Raw genomic sequence first — 27,431 nt, forward strand, 5'->3', positions numbered from 1 at the left:
GAAGCAAATACAAACAATAGTGGTGGGGGCATGGAGGCTGAGGTTAAGTTCAAAAGGAATAAGGCAAAAGGCAAATTTGAGGAGTGGAACACAGAGGAAGTGACAGAAATTTTTACAAAAGAAAGAAAGTAAGGGTACATTTTATTTTTATTTTTTAAAACTATCCAAATCCACCCGAAGCTGAAAACTTCTTCTAAGATGTCATTTCATTCACATACCCAATTAATGGATAACCCTGAAAAAGAAATAATTAATTTTCTTTTGTGCAATTATATTTAGCCAAGATTTTCAAGTCTGGTTTCTGATTCAAGGTTTCATCATTTTGTATGAAAATCATCAAGACTTTTAAAATATAAGAATATCCATCAAAGCTACTATGCCTCAAAGTAATTATGTTATTCATTGTTAAAGTAAAAGACATCAATGTTTCTAAATGAATGAATGAATTTTGAATTCTTAATGATCTGAGTATATTATAAGCAGTGTTTTCAGAGACTTGGTTCACAGAAAACAAAGTTCACTTTTTCTGTTGTTAGAGATCTTATATCCTTAAAGAGCCATTTGTAATGAGCAAAGATATAAAATCTTCATACAAGTTAGTATTCTTTAAAAGTATCCAGAAAAATAGTATAGTCCACATGAAGAAAGCTATTACGTCTACCACTCTAAGTGAAATATAACTGATCTGAGCACATGTATACTGAAGTCTAGAAAATAATCAGAAATAAGATTTAGTAATAAAAGTCAATGCATTCATTTATTATTCTTGTTCATGTTGCCCAGCAGAGTTTATCCAAAGTGTATGTAGCACACCCAAATCACTGAATAATGTGGTCACCTCCTTACTCCTGTAAGTGTATATATGAATTAAATTTGTGAGCCACAGAATGGGACTTAGGGGTTTAAAATCTACTTCTTATTTTGTGCTCTGAGTTCTATAAATGGAAATGTTTGCCATCTCAAAATCAGTGTGAGGAGAGGGAAGTTTTCAGGCAAATTGTAATATACTGCATTTGGAAATAAATATCCTTGAAGCTCACCTCTGAAAGCTTAATTGACACAGGATGAAGTGATACATCTTGAAGAGATGACTGCCATTCATTCAGCCTGACTATGAGTCTGAGTTTGATCTGTCACTTCTGGGTGAAAACCAAATGGCCAAGTTTAATTTCAAAAATGTTTCAGTGATTATGAAGGAAATCACTTGCTGCCCAGGCAGCTTTCTAGAGTTGAATTTTATCTCTCCCATGATTCTGTTGCAATGGCAGAGAACACGGAGAGCCACCTTACTGCTATCCATCACCCTTCTTTTCCACTTTCTGTTTATGTCATTATGCATGCGGTCCATGAACTCTTCTTCCTCAATCAATGCGGCCAGTAAAGCAAAAAGTGCTTTTTATAAAAGTAACTGCATTTCCTTTCCTCCTTTTTATTTACAACATTTGCATCAGACAAGCAGAGTCCAATCATTAACTTATTGTCAGTACTTTAAATTCTTAAAAGGGCAGGGGAAGGCAGTTTCCATAAGGCAAGTAAAGCTTATCACACCCATTGCACACATTAGATGATTGTGATAGGCATATGTATTTCTATTTTTATCTGAAAATACACACATTGCCATTTACTCTCCAGATTGTGTCTTTCCTGGAGCATACATTTTATTTTAGTACTATCTGGGGGATTAGGGGCCATTTCTAGCAGTGCTCAGTATTTACTTCTGGCTCTGTGCTCAGGGATCACTCCAGAGGCAAGGCTCATGGGACCATATGTAGTGACAGGGATTCAATTGAGGTTGGCTATGTGCAGGTAAGTTGCTTAACCACAGCACTAACTCCAAGGATCCAAAGATAAGAATTTTATAGGAAGGGGACAGAGAGATAGTATAGTGGGTAGGATGTTTACCCTGCATATGACAGGCCCAGGTTCAATCCCCAGCATACCACATGATTTCCCAAGCACCGCCAGGAGTAACTCTTGTGCTCCTGTGTGCAGAACCAGGTCAAATCCTGGAGCATTGTTATGTGTGGCCCCCAAATTAAAAGATAAATAAATTTTAGAGGATCTTTGAAAATCTGCTACTTGGAGGCCAGAAATGTTCCTCAACCACATGCCTTATATGTGGAGGACTTGATTTTGATCCATGGCACTACAAAACACACATACATACAAATGAAATCTGAAACATCTGACATTATTGTAAATCCTGTAATTTTCCTGAAGTAAATCCTGAAGTAAAATGTGATAAAATGAAAAGTACTGATGTGAGAGCTAATAAAATGAAGTGTCTTTTTTTTTGCTTTTTGGATCACACCCAGTGATGCACAGGGGTTATTCCTGGCTCTGTACTCAGAAATTATTCCTGATGGTGCTCAAGGGACCATATGGGATGCTGGGAATCGAACCCGGTTGGCCACACACAAGGCAAATACCCTACCCACTGTTCTATTGCTCCAGCCCCTAAGTGTCTTATTTTGTCAGTGGAATATATACGCAAGGAGATTTTTTCTCACCAGTCTCAACATCTACTTCAGTACCTAGAAAGAATGAGCAGTTTATTCTTACCAAGGTCCTTAATGACAAATTGTAAACTGAAGGCTGGAGAGATAGTACAGCATAGAAGGTATTCTTCTTGTATGTAACCAATCCCACTTTGATCCCAGGCACCACATATGGTTCCTTGAGTTGTTCCAAGAGGTATCTCTGAGTACAGAGCCAGAAGGAAGCTCTAAGCATCTCCAGGTATGCTCCAATTCCAATCCTCCCCCGTTCAAAGCAAAGTTTATAAGAAAGTGGTAACTGTGTGTCAATAGTCAATATTAGTCTTGCCCTATTTGATTTTAATTTTTTCCACTTAGAATAAGTAGGGTGAACTATATCCGATGGTACTTAGGGGAACAAAGGCAGTGCTGGTGATAAAATCGGGGTCCAATTTATGCAAAGTAAGCACATAATGCTTGTATTTTCTCTCTTCCCCCACAAGTTAGAATGGAAAGTCTACCAAAACTCACTGGAAGATGGAAGTTGATAGTGGTGGTGCGATTGGTGCTGGAACATTGTGTGTCTAAAACTCAACTGTGAATAACTTTGCAAATCATTATGCCTAAATTAAATTTAAGATAAGAAACTTGGAATTTAAATGGAGTAGATGGAGAAAACTTTAGTTGAAGATACAGTAGACACAAGAGAATACTACATAACTGTAAGGAATGATGGAATCATGTGATTCATGACAACATGGATGGAACTGGAAGATCTCATGTTAATGAAGGCAGAATATTAGTGATGCAGAGCATTTTTTCATGTGAATTCGTGTCTCTTCCTTAGAAAAATTTCTGTTCATTTCTTCGCCCCATTTTCTGATGGGGTTGGATGTTCTCTTCTTGTCAAGTTCAATCAGTGCCTTATATACCCTTGATAACAATCCCTTATTGGATGGGTATTGGGTGAATATCCTTTCCTATTCTGTAGATTGTCTTTGTATTCTGGTCACTGTATATTTTGTGCTGCAGAAGCTTCTTAGTTTAATATAGTTCCATTTGTTTATCTCTGTTTCCACTTGGTTGGTCAGTTGTGTGTCATCTTTGAAGATACCTGTAGCTTCAATATTGGGGAGGTTTTTGACGACCTTGTCTTCGATGTACCTTATGGATTGCGGTCTAATGTTGAGGTCTTTAATCCATTTTGATCTGATTTTTGTGCATGGTGTCAGGTCTAGGTCTAAGCCCATTCTTTTGCATGTGGTTGTCCAGTTATGCCAGCACCATTTGTTAAAGTGGCTTTCCTTGTTCCACTTCACATTTCGTGCTCCCTTATCAAAGATTAGATGATCATACATTTGAGGTTGTGTGTAGGGATATTCCACCCTTTTCCACTGGTCTGCGGCTCTGCCTTTGTTCCAGTACCATGCTGTTTTAATGGTTACCACTTTGTAATAAAGTTTAAGGTTGGGGAGGGTGATGCCTCCCATCATCTTTTTCCCAAGACTTGTTTTAGCTATCCGTGGGCATTTGTTGCTCCATATGAATTTCAAGATTGCTTGATCTATTTCTTTGAAGAATGTCATGGGTATTTTTATAGTGATTGCATTGAATCTGTATAATGCTTTGGGGAGCATTGCCTTTTTGACAATGTTGATTCTCTCTAACCAAGAGCAGGGGATATGTTTCCTTTTCCTCCTGTCCTCTTTTATTTCATGGGGCAGTGTTTTATAGTTTTCTTTGTAGAGGTCCTTTAAGCTGATTCCAAGGTACTTGATTTTCTTGGGCACAATTGTGAATGAGATTGCTTTTTTCATGCCCCTTTCCTCTGTTTCATTGTTTGCAAATAGGAAGGTCATGGATATTTGGGTATTTATTTTATAGCCTGCGACTTTATTGTACACGTCTATTGTTTCTAAGAGTTTCTCAGTAGAGGTTTTAGACTTCTCTAGATATAGTATCATATTGTCTGCAAATGGTGAGAATTTGATTTCTTCTTTTCCTACCTGGATGCCATTAAAATGTTTTTCTTGCCTAACAGCTTTTGCAAGTACTTCCAGTACTATATTGAACAGCAGTGGTGAGAGTGGACATCCTTATCTTGTCCCTGATCTTAGAGAAAATGCCCTTAGCTCTTCCCCATTGAGGATAATACTTGCCATAATTTTGCGGTATATGGCTTTGACTATATTGAGAAAATTTCCTCCAAAACGCATTTTGTTGAGAGTTTTCATCATGAACGGATGTTGGATCTTGTCAAATGTTTTCTCTGCATCTATTTATATGATCATATGGTTTTTATTTTTACTTTTGTTGATATGATGGATTATGTTGATTGATTTCCGAATGTTAAACCAGCCTTGCATCCCCGGGATGAATCCCACTTGGTCATGGTGTATGATCTTTTTGATGAGTTGTTGGATTCTATTTGCTAATATTTTGTTGAGGATCTTCGCATTGGTATTCATCAGGGACATTGGTCTATAGTTGCCCTTTTTGTGGTGTCTTTGTTTGCTTTTCATATTAGGGAGATATGTGCCCCATAGAAATTGTTTTGGAGGGTTCCTGTTTTTTCAATTTCCTGGAAAAGCTTAAGGAGAACTAGCAACAGGTCCTCTTTAAATGTTTGTAAGAATTCACCAGTGAATCCATCTGGACCTGGGCTTTTGTTTTGGGGGAGACTTTTGATTACAGTTTCAATTTCCTTGATATTAATGGGTCTATTCAGGTATTCCAGGTCTTCTTGGTTCAGTCTTGGGAGATTGTAGGAATCAAGGGATTCATCCACTTCTTTTAGGTTCTCTTGTTTCGTGGCATACAAACTTTCAAAGTAGTCTCTGATGATCTTTTGAATCTCTTTGGTTTCTGTTGTGATGTCCCCCTTTTAATTTCTCATTCGGTTTATTAGGGTTCTCTCTCTCTTTCTTTGTGAGTCCTGCTAGTGGTTTATTGATCTTGTTTATTTTCTCAAAGAACCAGCTCTTGGTTTAATTGACCTTTGAAAAATACTCTGTATCCCTAATCATCAAGGAGATGCAGATCAAAACAACTATGAGATACCACCTCACACCACAGAGAATGGCACACATCCAAAAGAACAAAAGCAACCGCTGTTGGGAGGATGTGGGGATAAAGGGACCCTTCTACACTGCTGGTGGGAATGCCAACTGGTTCAGCCCTTTTGGAAAACAATATGGACGCTTCTCAAAAAATTAGAAATTGAGCTTCCATTTGATCCAGCAATACCACTTCTGGGAATATATCCCTGAGAATCAAAAAAGTATAGTCGAAATGACATCTGCACTTATATGTTCATTGCGGCACCGTTTACAACAGCCAAAATCTGGAAAAAACCCAAGTGCCCAAGAACAGATGACTGGTAAAGAAACTTTGGTACATCTATACAATGGAATACTATACAGCTGTTAGAAAAGATAATGTCATGAACTTTGCATATAAGTGGATCAACATGGAAAGTATCATGCCAAGTGAAATGAGTCAGAAAGAGAGGGACAGACATAGAATGATTGCACTCATCTGTGGAATATAAAATAACAGAGTAGGAGACTAACACCCAAGAACAGTAGTATATAATACAAGGAGGTTGGCTCCATGGCTTTGAAGCTGGCCTCACATGCTGGGGGAAAGGCAGCCTGGATAGAGAAGAGTACACCAGGTAAAATGTGGTTAGAGATCCCGCACAGGAAGGGAGATGCGTGTGGAAAGTAGACTAGAGACTGAACACGATGGCCACTCAATACCCCTATCACAAATCACAACACCCGAAGGGAGAAAGAGAACAAAATGGAATATGCTGCCACAGAGGCAGAGTGGGGTGGTGGTGGGGGGACAGGATTGGAGGGTGGGAGGGATATTGGATTCATTGGTGGTGGAGAATGGACACTGGTGGAGGGATGGGCTCTCGAACATTGTATGAGGGAAACACAAGCACGAAGATGGGTAAATTTTTAACTGTCCCCTCACAGTAACTCACTAATTAAAAAAATAAATAAATTTAAAAAAAAAGAATTTATATCAGTTTTCTTCCATACAGGGTTTTAAAATATCAACCCAATGTTTCATGCAAATGGCTTATTGTTTGTTCTGTAACTTACTAAAGACACTTTTTCCTTTGAATCATGACTGGACCAGAGACAATGAGAGACAGAAAGGTAGAAAGATATATAAAAGTACATTTTTAAAGGAGAAAAATCACAACTACTGCTAAAGATGTCAAAATCTAACAATAAATGTGTTTTTCAATTAAAAAAGACAGAAAAAATGATTAGCACAGGATGATATCACTTATGTGTTGTATTTAGAATAAGCGGGATGAGGGAATGCAATGGTTAAAAGGGAGGCTGTTTAGATCAGCCTTCGCCCCAGAATATAGAGAGTAGACAAGACATAGAGTGGAGGAAAAGGGAGAAGAGACATAAGAGGAAGAGGTCAAGGGGATCCAGGTATACTGATGGCATTACAGAGTGTTAGAACTAAAAATCCAAAACAGTGACAAAAATGTGGAAATCATGAGGCCTAAACTTTAACAATGGAATTTACAAAGTTGCCTATAAAGAGAGCAGGCTGGGAGCATGGTATGGTATGGAGGGAACTTAGGAACATAGGTGGAGGGACGTTGACACTGGTGGTGGGATCTATGCTAGAATATTTATGTCTAAAACCCAACTATGATTAACTTTGCAAATCATGGTGCTTTAATTAAAAATAAAATCTCCCCAAAAGTATTAATCACCTTACATGAGAACATTCTCAAATAATCACGAGCCCAGGAGCATATAAATGATTATGTAATGTAGGCATAAGGGGGAAAAGTGGGTTTTATTTCTCCAAATAGAAGAATATCTGAATCAGAACTGACAAAAAGAGGGTTTTGAGCTTGGGAAAGCCAGATTATCTGCAGGTGCCTCAGTATTATTATCTGAGTCAGAAATACTTTGATACTTAAATTGGCAAGACAGGTTTAGAAAAAGTTAATAACAGTGAATTATTAGAACAATTTGGCATGTGGACTAGCAAATCACAATGGTATTTGTCTACTGGCTTGTCACTTGATAAGAGTGTGATTCATCCTGAGCAACTTGCTTTACCTGATCAATGAAGAAGAGCCAAAATATCAAGGATGTGTAACATCTTTCAAAAACGTTAAGAGTCAATTTTTTATTGAATCACCATGGGCTACACTTACAAAGCTTTCATGTTTGAGTTTCAGTTATACAATGATCAAACACCCATCCCTCCACCAGTGTACACTTTCCACCACCAATGTCCCAGTATCCCTACCCGCCATCACCCCATCCCCCTGCCTCTATAGCAGACAGTTCCCTCTTATTCTTTCCCTACTTATAGGCATTATGGTTTGCAATACAGATCCTGAGAGGTCATCATGTTTGGTCCTTTATATACTTTCAGTACACATCTCCCATCCTGAGCAATCCCTCCAACCATCATTGACTTAGTGATCCCATCTCTATCCCAGCTGCCTTCTCCCCCAGCTCATGAGGGAGGCTTCCAACTGTGTAGCAATCTTCCTGGCCCTGTCTTTACTGTCCTTGGGTGTTAGTCTCATGTTACGATATTTTATATTCCACAAATGAGTGCAGTCATTATATGTCTGTCCCTTCTCTTTCAGATAAGAGTCAAATTTTATAAAACATTTATGAATATATTAAATGGCCTCTCAGTACCTGTATTGCAAAATATAATTCCCAAAAACAGAGAGAGAGAGAGAGAAGAAAAGTGCCTGCCATAGTAGCAACCTCGGTGGTGGCAGGAGGGATATGAAACATATTGGTGGTGGGATATATACACTGATGGAGGGATGGGTGTTGGGACATTGTATGAAATGAAATGCAATCATAAAAGCTTAGCAACTGTATCTCACAGTGATTCAATAAAAATCATAATAAAAACGAAAATAAAATAAGAGTCATTGAATGTCAGAATACCACTAACTATGTGCCAGGAACCATTCTAGACCATTCCTCTAGATCTCCTATTAAAGTATCCCAGCTAGACCAAGTTTATTCATCAGCATTCATTGCCAAATGATCTGGGTTGGCCAGTTGGAGACTCTACATGAGAACTATATGTTGACTAACTCACACAAACCAAGTACTTGGCTAGGCTTCTAGGAGTATCTACTGGCCCGAATATTGCGCCACTAGCAGCAACCTAAATATTATGCTAAAGGTTGACATTAGTAGGCTGTGGATTGTGTTTTTAGTGGGGTGGGGGAAACCCTGTAATAGTCCCATGCAAATAGGACATTAAAGATGATAGAATGTCAAGAAAGGTAGCTCAAATGAGTTTGGGGTTTAAAAAATCTCAATAGTTCTGAGACATTATAACAGACTATCATTTATTGATATCTGCCAAAACAGGGAGATCTATGCTGAGAGATAATACAGTAATTTGATTTCTAGCACCACATGGTTCCTGCACCAGCCCTAGAGGTCCCCAACACTGCCTGGGTGGCTTTGGTAATTAATCCTTGAAACTGCAGGGTACAGCAGCACCTCAGCAGTATCACATTCTCAGGTCCTTGAATTGAACACTCGCCAATTGGCTTAAGATTGCTTGGATATGCCTGCCTGGGACAAAATGAAGTAAAATAAAATAGGGAGATTTTTACTAAAGCTACTCTAGTTACTTATCTGAACTTTAACTGATTGCATTAATTTTTATTGTAAAAAGCTGGCAAAGGTAAGATAAGTCAAATCAGATATGCTAGATAATTGTCTCTTTCTCCATCCCTGTTTGCTTCTCCTTCTCCTTTATTGCATCCTTTTTCTCTGCAACTCAATCCTTTCCTTTCCCTCCATTCCCTCCCTCTTTCCCTCCCTCCCTTCCCTCCATCCCTTCCCTTCCTTCCCTTCCTTCCTTGTTTTCTTCCCTCCCTTCCTCCCTCCTTTCATTCCTTCCTTCTTCCCTCCCACCTTCCTTTCCTTCCATTCCTTCCTTTCTCTCTCTTTCCAGTGCTCAGGGGTCCTGAGGGCCACTTCCAGCTGATTTTGAGAGTTCATTTTTAGAAATTATCATTCTGGGACTATCAATTCATTGGACGGTTGTTATATTGTTGTCAAGTCACTCCTTATTTTTGCTGATTAATTATGAATTGCATTAAAACAGATTAATCAGATGTTGGACTCTGATTAGTTTTGGTTTTTTCCCAAAATGTAAAAGATGAATGTTCGCTACTGCCCTTGAAACTATGTAAGCAGTGTGATCCGATACTAACAAGATGCTTGTGCAAAATAAAATCTCTTGGGCTAGAGAGATAGCTCAATGGATCAGAGTGCAGGGTTCGCATGCAGTAGGCCCAGGCTGGATCCCCGGCACCACACAATTCCCTAAGCAACAATAAGAGTGACCCCTGAGGGGTTGGAGCACGGCGGGTAGGGCATTTTTGCCTTGTACGCGGCCAACCCAGGTTCAATTCCCAGCATCCCATATGGTCCCCTGAGAACCGCCAGGAGTAATTTCTGAGTGCAAAGCCAGGAGTAACCCCTGTGCATTGCCAGGTGTGACCCAAAAAGCAAAAAAAGAACGACCCCTGAGCACAGAGCTGGGAGTAGTCCCTGTGCACTACTGAGCATGACACCCAAACAAGAGTAAATTAATTAAATTAAAAGCTCTTGTATAGTAGTTATGCTATATTTGTAAGAGTGCTAAGTATGCGATATTTGTAAGAGAAATAAATATTAAAGTTGGGAACAATACTAAACACTCCAACTCCAACCTCTCAACTTAAAAGAGCCTAATTTAGTCCCTCTTATGCAAAATGTACCTTACCATCTTAAGCAATACGTAAATTTGCTACATTTAAAAAGTCAAAATTGTTAGTGACTTCTTAAGTACATGTTTTCTTTCTTTTGCATGTGAATGCACCTGCATGTCTGCAAACCTGCACCAGGGTTTAAACCCAGGGGTTCAGACATGTAAAGCATGTGTTTTGCCAATTAGCTACACCTCCAGCATTGAGATTCACTTCTTTTCGGAAGTTTGAGAAAGTTAATTTTTATTTGACTCTAAGAGTTGTATAGATATTTATAAGGCATTTTCATAGCTATACTGCTGAGACTTAATCTCCCCAACTGATTATGATGCATAAATAAGAATTCTTCCCATTTTAGGATAATGCAACAGGATTTATAGGGTCATATAATACCTGTAATTCAAAACCTTGAGGCACTGGGCACGGGAGTGCCATGATCCATGAGGATCTCAAAGGTTCATTGTGCTAACTGCCTGCTTCATTTTATGTCATCTTCTTTAAAGTAATTAGAATGTTTCTAGCTTGCAGGGATTGCACGCAAAAGGAGACATTTGGAACCATATCATTGGTGATTTACTGGTGTGGAAAATTACCTGGTGATGTAGCCAAGTTTCCATTCTCATTCTAGCCTAGTCCTGCAGTCCTAAAGTGAGTCTTACGTGCACACCAAAATATACGCTTTAAAACGCCCTGGCAGACAATTTACCTGGAACGTGGCAGAAAATGAAAGAAAACTTATCACTGCTTCCTAAAGGAAAATTGTAGGACACAAACCTAACTATCTTTTTTCATTTCTAAATTCAATATTGTGGCATGCAAAATGGAAACAAATGGGAGGAAAATTGTGTGATTTGATTTATTGAGTCATTACTGTTCAACAGTACTCATATTATTTTTCAATTATATTTCTATTTTTCTTTGCACCACTGTTGCAATAACTTATTATAATATCTAATAAAATTCATTTATTTCAATGTAATTATTTTTGTTTTGGTGGCCACACCTAGCAGTGCTCAGGACTTACTTCTGCCTCTGTACTCAGGGATAACTTCTGGCAGGATCAAGAATGCCAGAGATCAAAGTTGGGTTGGCTGCATGCAAGGAAAGTGCCCTATCCACTGTATACAATAGTCTCATTATTTTTAGAAAGTTATTTTGGTAGAAAAACTGAATGATCACTTGGTTTGCACTTTTAAATTAACTTTGTTTAATTTTACTTATAATTTTATCTAAGTCTCCCAAATCCTATAGCTTGTGAGATATTTTGGCTTTAGTTTATTAATTCTTAGCCGAATTAATACTCTTTTCTATAGACCATTTATAGAATTGCATTTTTCATGTTAAGAATACATGAAGGACATTGAAATATATCTGACCATTATGAAGATGAGTCTTATTAGTGTCCCTTCACAATGGATGAGCATTTAAGCCAGTGGCTTTCAGTATCTTTACACCTGCAGACTGGTGGTTAACAAGCACTAAGTGGTGACAGCTTTTCACTGGAATGATATTTTCATAGATTTATGGCAGAAAACCACAAATTTCAGCAATGAAAGGCTCAGGTCAACAGTAGGAATTTTCCTGGCCTCCTCCCCCCAGCTGGGAAAACTGACACCAACCCTAGTTTCTGGAAGTCAAGCGCCATTTTTGGAGCATGTAACATTTTCAGATTTTTGATCCCAGCAGAATATGAACCACACCCCACGCATCACTAACTCCGCACACCAGTTTGTGTTTCTGTGCCATTTCTGATGCCCCAGAGCTGTTTCTTTTGTCTCTGGGCAAAGATGGCATTGTTTCATTTTCCCTTTTTTGCAGTGCCAAGGAACTAACCCAAGGCCTCACACATGCAAGGAAAGTTTTATTTTATTCTGAGTGACATCTCCATTTTTTTGACTTTCTACTTTGGGTGCTATGGACCATTATTTTGTATTTGGAAATATCTTCTATGTTTTAGAATAGCTTCCGTAATATAGGATACCAATTTACTTTTGAAAACTTTGTTTGGGTTTGGGGGCCACACCTGACACTGCCCAGGGCTTACTCCTGACTCTAACACATCACTACTGGGGACACTGGGGAAAACCATATGGGCAGCCAGGAATCCACATGGGTCAGTAGCAGATAAGGCCGGCACCCTACCCACTACTCTTCCTCCAGTCCTTATTGTAAAGTTATTTTAAAAAGTTGAGAATTTGAATCCTTCACACTTTTCAGCTTTTCCTTTAATATTTTTGTCTATCTTTATGGACTACCGAGTTTTTAGGAATTTAAGGCATCATTAATATTTTTTCTTCTTAAAAGTACCTACTATACTTTTACAGAAAGGGAAATTACAGCATGCATGAGGCTGTTGAGTTCAATCTCCAATACTATCCCCCTAACTGGCTGCAATCCTAGTGCCTTAGTCACTTGGGATCCCAAGAAGGGGTATACTACTAGAGTATTATTTGGTGACCTCTGGTACACTAAGACTAAGTGCATATATTAGTGTCATCAGTGAAGTTTGCAACATCTGGTGACCTCTGCAACGAAATGGTATGCTCACAATCAGACCATGTACCTGCAATCCCAAGCCAACACAACAGCAACAAAAGCAGAAAGGGAATAGAAAAGGAAACATAAAAATCTATTTACATGAAAGGCTTAAAGTGCTTTCCTTACATATTGTTGTCACCTCCGTGAGTGGACCAATTCCCAGTCCCCACCAATTTTAGTGAAACTCTCTAAAAATGACCAAAGATAAAGTTAATCTTGAACCAAATTAGTAGAATAATCATTGTGAATTCCTAAGTATTGATAATTATTTGTATGTACTAGTGAAGTATAATTTATGAAAATATATTATGGAAGCAGTACCTAAGCTGCTTCTTACATAGGCATGTTAAAATAATATTGTTCTTAATTAAAACAGCATGGTACTGGAGCAAAGGCAGAACCATAGACCAATGGAACAGGGTGGAATATCCCTATACACAACCCCAAATGTATGACCATCTAATCTTCGATAAGGGAGCAAGAGATGTGAAGTGGAGCAAGGAAAGTCTCTTTAACAAATGGTGCTGGCACAACTGGACAACCACATGCAAAAAATGGGCTTAGACCTTGACCTGACACCATGCACAAAAGTCAGATCAAAATGGATTAAAGACCTCAACATTAGACCACAAACCATAAGGTACATTGAAGACAAGGTCGGCAAAACCCTCCACGATATTGAAGATAAAGGTATCTTCAAAGGTGACACAGAACTAAGCAATCTAGTAAAAACAGAGATCAACAAATGGGACTACATTAAACTTAAAAGCTTCTGCACCACAAAAGATACAGTGACCAGAATACAAAGACTATCCACAGAATGGGAAAGGATATTTACACAATACCCATCAGATAAGGGGTTGATATCAATGGTATATAAAGCACTGATTGAACTCTATAAGAAGAAATCATCCAACCCCATCAAAAAATGGGGTGAAGAAATGAACAGAAACTTTACCAAGGAAGAAATACGAATGGCCAAAAGGCACATGAAAAAGTGCTCTACATCACTAATCATCAGAGAGATGCATATCCAAACAACCACGAGATACCACCTCACACCACAGAGACTAGCACACATCCAAAAGAACAAAAGCAACCGCTGTTGGAGAGGATGTGGGGAGAAAGGGACCCTTCTACACTGCTGGTGGGAATGCCAACTGGTTCAGTCCTTCTGGAAAACAATATGGATGATTCTCAAAAAATTAGATATTGAGCTCCCATTTGACCCAGCAATACCACTGCTGGGAATATATCCCAGAGAGGCAAAAAAGTATAATCGAAACAACATCTGCACATGTATGTTCATCGCAGCACTGTTTACAATAGCCAGAATCTGGAAAAAACCCGAATGCCCTAGAATGGATGACTGGTTGAGGAAACTTTGGTACATCTATACAATGGAATACTATGCAGCTGTCAGAAAAAAGGAGGTCATGAATTTTTTATTTAAGTGGATCGGCATGAAAAGTTTCATGCTGAGTGAAATGAGTCAGAAAGAGAGAGACAGGCATAGAAAGATTGCACTCATCTATGGTATATAGAATAACAGAGTGGGAGACTAACACCCAAGAATTGTAGAAATAAGTACCAGGAGGTTGACTCCATGGCTTGGAGGCTGGCCTCACATCCTGGGGAAAGGGCAACTAACTCAGAGAAGGGATCACCAACTATAATGTAGTCGAAGGCCATGTGGGGGAAGGGAGTTGCGGGCTGAATGAGGGCTAGAGACTGAGCACAGTGGCCACTCAACACCTTTATTGCAAACCACAACAGCTAATTAGAGAGAGAGAACAGAAGGGAATGCCCTGCCACAGTGGCAGTTTGGGGTGGGGGGAGATGGGTTTGGGGAGGGTGGGAGGGATGCTGGGTTTACTGGTGGTGGAGAATGGGCACTGATGAAGGGATGGGTTCCCGAACTTTGTATGAGGGAAGCATAAGCACAAGAGTGTATAAATCTGTAAATGTGCCCTCACTGTGATTCACTAATTAAAAATAAATGAATAAATTTATAAAAAAAATTAAAAAATGGTATTGTTCTTTTTAGCTGTGGCTATAGCTAATTCTGTTGTCCCAAACCAGAGCCTTATATTCTTAAGGCCTGTGCTCCCTTCAATGCTTTGAACTGGACACATATAAACCTGGACAGAGGCTTCTAGCAACTTTACACAGTAATCTAATCTCAACTCAATCCTCTTCAATATTTTCATCAGAGACTTGGATAAAACCGTAGATAACAATTTTATCACATTTGCCATTGATACAAAGCAAATGCAGCAGACAAATGAAGCAGGAGCCAAAAAGATTTCAACAAATCGGAGTGGTGGGTTGAATACTGAAAGGTGAAATATAAATATAGGTCTTGGATTCCAAAGAATATTAACACCCAAACCATACACTAAAAAATTCAGACTGGGCTCCCTGTTAACAGGGACAAGAATGCTCCCTAGGATGTCTTGAGCAAAAGGGGTACTGAAGATAATTTCTGTGAGATAGATGATTTTTTGTGATTTTTTTGTTTGGGGGCCACATATCACTGCTCATGGCTTACTCCTAGCTCTGTACTCAGGGATGACTCCTGGTGGGCTCTAAGGACCATATGATGTGCCACAGATAGAACCCGGGTCAGCCACATGCAAAGTAAATGCCCCACCTGGTGTACTATCACTCTGGCCCCACATGTGTATGTTTGTGAGAAGCATAACTGGTAAACAGAGAAGCAAAATCTGTGGTGAATTTGAGACCTGGGCAGATTTGAAGAAGAGCTCTAGAACTTGGGACAATGGGGCTGGGAATTTACATTTCAGATTCAGCCAGATATTGGTTCTGGATCAAACCCTGGGGGGGCACCTTTGATTAAAACAGTTATCTATAGCTGAGGGAAACTTCCAATGAGAGAGAGAGAGCTATGAGTGGGTTAAAGGTTGCTCAGGAATTAAAGACTTACATAGAGTTAAAGTCATTGCTTATAAACATTTCTCCTTTGCTGGCAATGGAGAAATAAAACTAGATCGAAAGGAATTTCTGTGAAAAGCTCATTCCAATGATGGGGACTTAGCTATGATGGTAGGCTGAAGGAGAGGAACAAGAAAAAGGAAGAACCTGAAGATCCCACACCGAAAAAGAAGCAAAAATAATTATTAAAAGTTTATTTGTGAAAATAGGAAAGCAACCAGTCAGAGCAACTCTTTGGTGCATATATAATGGAGCTCATACCATAGCTTTCCCTCCTCCTTTTCTTCTTGTTTCTTTAAAAGGAAAGAGAGAAATAATCTAGTATTAGAAGCAGGGATGACTAACAAGTGTTTTCAAGGTGCTTCAAGATGAAAAACACAAATGAAAAGTGTTCTGTTTAACAATAACTGGAAATATTAAAATCTGAAATATTTTAGATAGGTCAAGAGACTACAGAAATATTATCTTACACTACAGAGTGCACTTGTAATTGGCATAACTATATGTGCAAATCATCATGCCTCTGAGAAAGTTCATACACATATATGCATACACAGACATGCTAAATAGTTCTTCAAACCCTGAGAGATTAGTTCAGGTATTCAGGGGCTTCTGTGAGCAGCTTCCAGCCACATTAAAGCTGCTTAGAATGGGACCCGCCTCTCTGCTTCATGTGTTTGCTCCAAGCCAATTGGTAGTTGCGGAAGCCCTCACAGAGGGGCAGACAATACAGAGTTAAAGCTCATTTCTTGTTTAAGGAGTTATGATGGGACAGAAATAAGGAAATGAAATCTCATGACAGTGTCATCATAAAGTCATCAGCCAGATGGCAGTCCTTGAAATCTAATCCTCAGAGGCTTCTCATAATAATTTGTAATATCACATCTAATATTATCTTATTCACCAACTCATATCTATTCACAGAGACTGAAGAGCAAGAAATGGAGTTGTGGGACCCCATATTTCTGGCTTTATATGTTCACATGGGTACTAAGGAACATTATCAGGGAACAAATATTCTTCCCTATACAGTCACACTGATGGATGTGTGTTCTGATCTGAACTGTGCAAGTTAGCTGGGCATCAGCCTTTTTCTTTTATTTATGAATGGAATACACAGTTCTTTCCGGTATATGTGGTATTTGTACCTAATTAAAATTTAATAAATTCAAGATTCCTCTGAACTATTCATAAACCTGTTTGAACACTAAAACACAGATTAGTTTACTTTTGTTTTTCATGATGCCCTGACACGACAGCCTGTGTTTGAGAGCAAATTTCTTCAAAGCTACAATCTTTACATCTTATTTAGCTGCAATGCTTTTAGAATTGAACTTTCAACTGCATTGAATACAATTCCAAGTGTACAAAAATTTTACATCCATTTAGCCATATGGTTGACAGCTTCAGTTTAGGCAAGACATTAGTTCCCAGCAGTGAAGCTTGAACTATGCAAAATAGTGGACAATAAATCCTCACTTAATGTAATAAAGAGGTCTGTAGAAACTGCAAGTTTAAGTGAAACAATGCATAATGAAACTAATTCAATCATAAGCTAGATAAGATAAGCGAGAGATACATTGCTAGGGCATAACGATAGGAGAAAGTTTCTACCTAAAGACCTCAAACATTTTTGATATTAATCATATATATATATATGTTTATTTTCTGTAATGCTTATTCCAGTTCTGGATTGAGGGTGATTGGAAACTATCATCACAACTCAGATGATAAGCAGGAACTCACTTTTGACAGGCTATACCTCCCAATCAGAGGGTACTCTCCTCTCATGCTCATTCAGAATGAAATGATAGCAATGTCAACCACCTTATATGCATTTGTGTGATGGGGATTAAACCAGAACTCAGAAGAACCACATGCTCCTCTGCGATGGGGGTAAATCTGGAATTCAGAAAAAACACTCAGACAGGAGAAGAATGTGTCAAAACAGGAAATATAATCAATTCTTTTTCTCATCAACTATCAAAATGATGTTGAATGAAACACTTTGAGAACTGCTACAAACATCAGAATGTTTTCAAGTAGATACTCCTAAATCTTGGTTAGAGACATTTTTCAAAGATAAGCATTTTTTCTACAACCCAATTACATTTTCTAGGATTAATAACAGAAGCGAACATGTTTTTATCATGTGATCACTTAAATTTTGAGACTTTAAACACCAATATCAAAGATAGGATGTATAGAAAAATTAAGAAGGAAACAATAAATTTGTAAAGAAATTTCTTTCTATTTTTAGAACTTGGCAATGATTCTTTTTGAAGCAAAATAGCACATCATTGCTGCAAGTGTCACCTTAACTGCTTAGGTGGGCATAGACAACAATAATCTATGGCATTTCAGCACCTAAAAGGTAAACCATGATATGGAAAAGTAATTTAAAATTTTGTTTCATTAAAACAAATTTAAGTTAAGTACCAAGCTATTGGTGACTAGTGGCTGTGCCCATTGGATAGCGTAAATTTAGAAGTTGTTGATATTTTACTTTTTTATTCAGGTGGCACAATAAGGATAGATGGGTTAATATGCGAAAGATCACAGGTGTTCTTGTGTTCTTTGTCTCTGTTGGTATGCCTGTAAAACCAGAGAAGTCATGACAAACAGAATATGGATAATTTTGTGCAGTTGACTCAGTATAGCATAGAATGTGAATTTCTCATGCAAAATTATCAATGGCTACTAAAGAATCAGACTCTTGGGAGTTGGAGATTTAGACTGATTCAGACTTATTTAGACTGATTCAATGATAAAACACTCACATCTTGATAGAGGCCATTCTGGAAAACTCGGCAGGGTACCTGGCTGTGAGAGGTAAAGTCCTGAGCAAGAAACTTGAGGAAAGGGACATTGACAAAGCCTATATGGTACTTGGTCCATTTCTGCTACTAAAGAAAGACAAAAACCTCAGCTGGGAATGGCTGAAAGACACTTGTGGTGTACATGACTATTTCTAGTGCCTGCCTGAGTGGTGCTATGATGCTCTTTGGAGCATTTCAATCCCCAGCCCGAGCACTGAGTCTCTAGGGTCTGCAGTGCATTGAGAATGCATCCCCCATCACCTAGAAAGTAAAGCATTGCTGTTGCCTACTCACTTACAGAGTGCAACACAGTATTTGGGGAGTTCTCTCCCTTTGCCATACCAAAACTTTAGGGATTCTAATTCTGGCATGTATCTCCCTTGCCCTGCCTGTTAGCATTGACAATCGTCAGCTTCCATTAGCAGACTCCTGGCCTCATTCAACATCCACTATTAACTTTATTTTGTGTGATAACATTTGCCATCTTTACTTTCTTTTTTTTTTGCAGACAGTCACAGATTTTAGAAACTTTATTTTAATCAATAAAGTTCGTCATCTTGAAAAGAATCCAGTTCACATTTGGACCTCTCACACTGAACAGAATCAAGTTCCTATGACACATAGTAAGATCTTATATAAATATACTGCTATTTAAATATACTTTGTACAAGTATAAACACTGCACACATGAGCCCTTATTTACTCAAAGATTTAACTGGTGATATCTCTAGGAAATGTAATGCTTCTTTAATACCTCATGCTGCTTTATCGATAAGTATATTCTGGCTTGCCCTTTGTGGCAGATATTCTCTATTGGTTAGCCCAACCCCTGGTAACTATTTTGGTGGCATAGTTCTGGTCATAAAATTCCTAGGAAAGTCATGCTTTCCTGATGCATACACCGCCCCTCCCTTTCTTCTTCTCCCTCTTGCGTATGAAATGCTGAGAAGACCAGGGGAACTTCGGAGCTTATACTACCTGGTTATTGAACCATTATCTACACCCATCTACTATAGACTTCTCATAAAGAAAGACAAGTAGACCTATGTCAGACAAGCTACTGAATTAGGCTTTTCTGTTATTTGAAACTCAAAACAGTATAGATACATTTCTTTTCTTTCTTTCTTTCTTTCTTTCTTTCTTTCTTTCTTTCTTTCTTTCTTTCTTTCTTTCTTTCTTTCTTTCTTTCTTTCTTTCTTTCTTTCTTTCTTTCTTTCTTTCTTTCTTTCTTTCTTTCTTTCTTTCTTTCTTTCTTTCTTATTGAGTCACCATGTGGAAAGTCACAAAGTTTTCAGGTTCAAGTCTCAGTTATACAATGCTTGAACACCCATCCCTTCACCAGTGCACATATTCCACCACCAAGAATCACTGTATAGCTCCACCCCATCCCCCCACACCCCTAGCCCCCCCCAGCCCGTGTAACTGATAAATTTCGCTTTACTTTCACTTTGATTGCATTCTTTTCTTTCTTTCTTTCTTTCTTTCTTTCTTTCTTTCTTTCTTTCTTTCTTTCTTTCTTTCTTTCTTTCTTTCTTTCTTTCTTTCTTTCTTTCTTTCTTTCTTTCTTTCTTTCTTTCTTTCTTTCTTTCTTGTGTGTGTGTTTGGGCTACACTCAGCACTGCTAAGGTCTTACTCCTGGCTCTGTGCTCTGATTTAACTCCTAGCAGGCCTAAGGAGACCATACAGAGTTCCAGGGGTCAAAACCAGGTTGGGTACATGCAAGGCAAACTCCCTACCCACTGTGCCTATCTCTCTTGCCTTAGATGTATTTTGATTCTATGTTGAGTTTAAACACTTGGAGAATACTATTGTATGTTCATTCACATATTCTGTAGCAAATATTTTGGAGGTATAATTATCTTATAACTAAATGCATGTGTATAAGGTGGATGTAACTATGGTGCATATCACAAAATCACGAAATCCCGTTAATCACTGATTTCTTGGGCGGGCTCAGTAACATCTCATTTTGTCCTTTCCCTGAGATCTTAGAAGTCTATCTCGAATTGGCCCTCCTAAAGATGTGGCACTGGGGGCTCTTCAGGGTGAGGGGAATGAGATCCAGCTTGTTACTGGATTTTGCATATGAATACACCATGAGAAGCTTGCAAGGCTGTGCATATATATGTATATATATACACACAGATACATACACACATACACACACATAAAATGCAGCTTCTGAATGGGAAAGCTAGAAATGTAAGATACCTTCCAGGATTCTATCGCTCACAGGGGAAATAACTAAATACTGAATTTATCATTATTAAAGTTGGTAGGTTTGTCAAGACCAAGTGAAAAATATAAATTGGAATACCCACCTCGGAAAAAATTAACAACTTTACAAATGTGACCCACAGATTTGATCGCAACTGTTTGGGGATTCAAGATCCAAAATGTGCTGCTACAGATCGTGGCATAGGTAGGGAAAGCCCCAGAGCAACCTTACATTTGTAATAGAAAAAAGCTTTCTCTGCGGTCTCCCTGTGCTCTATTTCTTCCACTAAATTAATGTTTGATCTCAATTTGCTTACCCAATGAGAATTGTCTTTGAGAAGTAGGCATTTCTCCCCTAGAAGTAGCTTCTTATACGTAGCAACCACTTGGTTTTATATGACTTAGGTTTTTCTAAGCCTACCATGCCCCTTTTACAATGAACAGACATCAGATCTGTATTTGAAGCAGAAGGTCCCAAGTTTTCCACTAATAGGATAAATTAAATGAGAGAGCATTGTCCACATATTAGCTCCCTATAGGATAGCCCACCCTTCCGCAGCAGGATATTTTTGTTATAACTCCTAAGGTTCAGACTGACTTTTCCTGTCTATAGTCGTCTGAATACCCACTGTCTAGAGTTAGGAACTCGCTGTTGTATCCCTTCAGGATCATCAAATTACATTCAGTTTTACAGTTTTCACTCTATGAGGTGCACTGAAAGGGAGGAGCATTAGGGTCCTTGGTAATGGAAGGAAGGTACATGGGTGATGGGTGTGGCTGTTGGAATTAGGCGAAGAGGAAGTTGTTAGTGCAATATTATAAGTCACAGAATCTCAATCAATAAAAAAGTTTTTTTTAAAAATAAAAAGTTCTCACTCTTAAACTTTTGAGTCAATTTCAACATTTACTTCTCGCAATTTCCATATGCCAACAGCTCATTTTTCCTAAAACTGTATGCTGTTAGTGCAAAATATCTTGGTTACTTTTCTCTTAATCATAACCTTTTATTCTAATAAAGGTGATATATTTCTTCAAAAATTCATGGCATATTCTGAAATAAACTTATTTTTCACCAAGGCCTTTCTCATCATTGAATGTTTATTTTATTTGCCCATGCTATCTGACAGAAGTAAAAGTGATTAGACAGGGGCTGGAGCAATAGCACAGAAGGTAGGGCATTTGCCTTGCACGTACTGACCCGGGATTCAATTCCTAGAATCCCATATGGTCCCCCAGGCACCGCCAGGAATAATCCCTGAGTGCATGAGCCAGGAGTAACCCTTGAGCATCGCTGAGTGTGAGCCAAGGAGAAAAAAAAATGTGTCTAGACAATAAGCTTTACTTTAGGACTGTAGTGATAGCACAGTAGGTCAGGCATTTGCCTTGCACACGGCTGGCCTGGGTTTGATTCCTCCATCCCTCTCAGAGAGCCCGGCAAGCTATCAAGAGTATCCTGACAGCATGGCAGAGCCTGGCAAACTACCCATGGTGTATTCAATATGCCAAAAACAGTAACAACAAGTCTCACGATGGAGATGTTACTGGTGCCCACTTGAGCAAATAGATGAACAATGGGATGACAGTGCTAGAGTGCAAATTCAGCATGCACAAGGCAGTTTTACATTAGGCAGAGTCATTATACAACACACAGTTTCAGCTCCCTATTATAGCATCTGGCTCAAAACCTCAGGATATGTCACATAAGAAATGCTCTGTCCTCCAGGAATTTAGATAATACAAAGGGCAGTGTTAAAAACTAATTATATCACATTCAGTTATAATTTAAGTAAATATTCATAAAGAGAAGCACAGGGAGCTCAAACGATGGACAATACGGAGACTGGCCTAATGTGAGAGGATGTGTACCTATGAGCTGTTGAATTCCACAGCTATGTAATGGGGAGGAAAGTTATGAATCATGCTCTACTATATGTTTTCTTGTGAAAGGAGACAAAAGTAATGGCACCAGGGACAGCTAAAACCATTTCAGGTAGCACAGAGTCACTTCTTCATCAGAGTAAGGATGGGCCAGCATGTACAATTGATGGAATAGAATGAGATTTCTTTGGATGGCATTCCTAACGTAGGCTTGATCAATGACCTTTAAGCTGCAGATATTTATACAGTTTCTGTCTAATCAGTTATAGCTAGTATCTTTGTGACAATAGTCAAATCATTTCACCAGTTTTCAGGCCCCTTACCTTGAAAATCAGAGGATTCAGGCAAGCCTGTGAGTTTAGTTTGGCTCTTGGCTCCTCCCAATCTCTGGGTAAGGAGAAGTTGAAAACACACCTGCATTTTCCACTTAGAATCACCACCCCATCACTATAATCCACGATAGTTATATTAGTAATGTAGCTCATACCTTTTTTGAATGCTTCCCCACGAAGCATTGATGTTCTCTGTTATCATATGAATCTTTCTGGTATCATCTGCAGGATAATTCTGTAGAAGTTTCAGTGCCAGGTCATTTGCCATATCGATGTTTTTCTGCCACTGGCGGAGGTCTCTGGCCAACTGCTATTGGGGATTGTGAGAAAGAGGAAAAATATAAGCTTTGTTAAAAATATTAAGTATTTCTTAACATGCTTTGTAAATAGCTACTGAATCCTTTGGTCAGAACACACCTTCATGAATTTTTTCCACCTAACATATTATTTAGCAAATTAAGACAGTATAAGATAAATTGCATGTTGTTAAGGACTATAATTTTTTTAGCTACAAGCTTTCATGTTTGGGTTACAATCTCACAATGAACAAACACCCATTCCAACACCAGTGCACATTCCCCATCACCAATATCCTGGGTATACCCCCCCTTTCCCGCCCTCCCCAAGCCTCTATGGCAGACAATATTCCCCATACTCTCTCTCTACTTTGGGGCATTATGGCTTGCAACATGGACATTGAGAGGTCATCATGTTTGGTCCATTATCTACTGTTGGCATGCATCTCTCATCCCAACTGGTTCCTCCAGCCATCATTTTCTTAGTGATCCCTTCTCTATTCCATCTGCCTTCTCTCCTCCGCTCATGAAGCAGTCTTCCAGCTATGGGGAATTCCCCTTGGCCCTTGGATCTACTGAAGGACTTGAATTTTTAAAAGCCAAATTTTAAAATAACATTTAATTATATGAATATATAAGTCTCAGGGATACAGAACTGAAAATTAACATGCACTTAGCCCATATTAATTTTACCACTGAAATATCACCTCTAGGACTAGTACGTTGGGTTGAGCACCTGTCTTGCTCACAGCCAACACCCCAAATAGTGCCTGAAGCATACCAACAGTGATCCCTGAGCACAGAGTCAGAAGTGCGTCCCAAGCATTGACTTGTGTGGTCCAAACCCCCTCTAAAAATCAGCCAAATTCTTTCCTTCATTATACATGTCTTCTTTTTTTAAAAAAAAATATTGAATCACTGTGAGATAGTTACAAGCTTTCATGTATGACTTATAATCACACAATGATCAAACACCCATCCCTCCACCAGAGCACATTCCCCACCACCAATATCCCCGGTATACTCCCCCCCCCGCCCCTTAGAACCCTCCTCCTGCCTCCATGGCAGACAATATTCCCCATACTCTCTCTCTACTTTTGGGCATTATGGTTTGGAATACAGATATTGAGGGGTTATTATGTTTGGTTCATTATCTACTTTTGGCAAACATCTCCCATCCTGACCGACTCCTCCAACCATCATTTTCTTAGTGATCCCTTCACTATTACAGCTGCCTTCTCCACTCCGCTCATGAGGCAGGCTTCCAACTATGGAGAATCTTTCTGGCCCTTGTATCTCTTGTCCTTGGGTTTCAGTCTCATATAAAATTTGTAAACAACCGAAGTGCCATAGAACAGATGACTGGTTAAATAAATTTTGGTACATCTACACAATGGAATACTATGCAGCTGTTAGGAGATTTGAAGTAATGAAATTTGCTTTTAAGTGGATGGACATGGAGAGTATCACGCTCAGTGAAATGAGTCAGAAAGAGAGGGACAGACATAGAAGAACTGCACTCATTTGTGGAGTATACAATAATATACTGTCACTGTCACTCCGTTGTTCATCAAATTGTTCAAGCGGGCACCAGTAATGTCTCTCAATGTGAGACTTATTGTTTCTGTTTTTGGCATATCGAATCCGCCATGGGTAGCTCTGCCGTGTGGGTGCGATACTCTCGGTAGCTTGCTGGGCTCTCCAAGAGGGGCAGAGGAATCGAACACCGGTCGGCTGCATGAAAGGCAAGTGCCCTACCACTGTGCTATACATTCCATTTTAGTCACTCCTCTCCTGTTTTCCTGTAGGTAAGCACTACTTGTTTAACCAAAAAAATTATTTTATTTAGTTCATTTTCTTCATTTATTAAATTGTATGGTGCTCATATTTTATCATTTGATTTATTTCGCTAAGGCTGATATACTCTAGGTCAATTTATATTGTTGCAAATAATAGGATTTTATCTGTATAACTAAACCTTACAGCATTATGTGTCTATTTCAGATCTTTGTATCTACTCATCTGTTAACAGGCACTTAGGTTGTTTCTAGTTCCTGGGTATTGGAAATAGTAGTGCAATAAACTTATAAGTGCATATAACTCTAGTTACTGTCTATATTTGGGGGGATATCCCAGAAGCAAGTTAACTGGATTGTATAAAATTTCTTTTATAAATTTTTTCTGAGGTGTCACAGTTTACAATAGTATTGAAATTTTTGGTTTTATACTTTCTGTGCTGCTATATCAACTATAGCCCATTTTAAAGACAATTTTTCAAATACAGCATCTTTAGCCATCTTTATTCACCCCCAATATTAGATATTTTTATTTAACACTAACTAGAAATCAAGTTGTATTTACTATTTTTATCACAAGATGTGAACTATGAAAATAAGTTCCTATCTAATTGTTAATTGTTGAGTATATAACAGATTACCATATCAGATCATTTCTTCATTAACTTGTTGAATTGTTTATGTAATTAGTGCCATCTACTGGCATTCAACAAAACCTGCAAACAGAAAACACTGCACTTCAAAAGAGCAGTTGTGTTATTCTACTTCAAACTTTTGGGGAAGGATCGGCTTACTTGTAATAAGGAACATTTTCTCATTCAAAAACTGGTGAAGAGGGGGCTGGAGCTATAGCACAGCGGGTAAGGCATTTGCCTTGCACACGGCCAACCCGGGTTCGATTCCAAGCATCCCATATGGTCCTCCGAGCACTGCCAGGAGTAATTTCGAAGTGTGTGAGCCAGGGGTAACCCCTGTACATCGCTGTGTGTGACCATCCCCCCAAAAATGAAAAAAACTGATGAAGGGATACTGGCACATTGGTGGTGGTAATCTTGTGGAACAATTGTACCCCTAAAACATTTACACTCATAAAACATTATCTTGATTAATTAGACATTTAAAAAGTAGAAAAGCATTTCAAATAAAATAATCTTACTAAATGAAATGACATATGTTTTCTTCTTTGACTTTGGCAGCCAGGATTTCTCAACGTATACATACCATCATTTGAAGTATCACATTTCAAATAAAAAACAGAGCGCTGATCAGTTCATCTGGAAATATGTCTACTCAAAATGTGTGTTAAGCACTAACTACATGGAAAAGGCTTCTAAGCATTTAGAAAGCATCAAGTTGCTGATAGTCATATAAAATACAGCACAGTGGGAGTAAACTGATTCTTTGAACCAATGAACGGAGAAATAAGAGCAGAGAATTCAAATAAGAGAAAGAATCAACTTTTTATTGCAGGAGGGGGACACTGAAACAGTTCTCAGGAGGTCCAGGACTCCTCTGAATGACTGGCAGCTAACAAGGCAGGTGATTCATGGCCAGGCAGGGCCTGAGGAAATAGTGCTTTCCAGTGCTGAGGGTGATTTAGGCAACCCCACACAAACTCAGGGTTCTCCAGAGCCACACAGAGCCTCAAGGGCTGTACCCCATGATGCTCAGGGAGCCAGCCTCCTCTGCTACACAAACTGGGTGAGCCCAGCACTAAGGTTTCTAAAGCATGTGACCACATATGCAGTGGCGCAACACCTCTTATTTCATAGTACAAACAGCCCAGCAGAAGCACTGCACATTTGATGGGAAGTTGCGTAGGGTCCGACCAAGCACAGTGAGGGAAAACAATAACACAGAATGCCAAACCAGCACCAACCAGCTCAATAAATCCTCAGACAATGGCTTTAGGAACACCCTCGTGAGATAGAGCAATAATTTTTCACAAAGTTCTTTCTATTCATCTATTTTCTCACAAATCCATTTGCCACTTTCGTTGTAGCAATCGATATGCATTAAATTTGGTATGTACTGTCAAGGGGGTAGGCTTGAGGGCTGAGGGGAAAACTGAGGACTTTGCTGGATAGATGGCCACACGGGTAGTGGGAATGGTGTTGGGACATTGTATGCCTGAGACAATTGTATTATGAACAACTTTGGGGAAAACATGTTTTATGAAATAAAATACAAAGAAAAACTTTTAAAAATGGATTATGTGTTGTAGACCATAGTGCCCAGAAATGGGAAAGAGGAAAGAGAGGAGAAAGAGGAGACAGAGGAGAGCGGTGAAGAAGGGGGGAAGGGATGAGAGAGGAGTAAGGGAAGACA

The 27,431-nt window shown here is 38.9% G+C and overlaps 1 protein-coding gene across 1 annotated transcript in view; it reads right to left on the reverse strand.

The window, feature by feature from the left end:
* DMD (dystrophin) overlaps positions 1-27,431 on the reverse strand; it is a 2,715,231-nt gene that overhangs the window by 576,419 nt on the left and 2,111,381 nt on the right. The window contains exon 55 of the mRNA XM_055122927.1: positions 23,167-23,321. Coding sequence (XP_054978902.1) covers positions 23,167-23,321 — 155 coding nt within the window. The remainder of the gene's footprint in view (positions 1-23,166; positions 23,322-27,431) is intronic.

Source organism: Sorex araneus, chromosome X (assembly GCF_027595985.1).
Source record: "Sorex araneus isolate mSorAra2 chromosome X, mSorAra2.pri, whole genome shotgun sequence".
Lineage (NCBI taxonomy): Eukaryota > Metazoa > Chordata > Mammalia > Eulipotyphla > Soricidae > Sorex > Sorex araneus.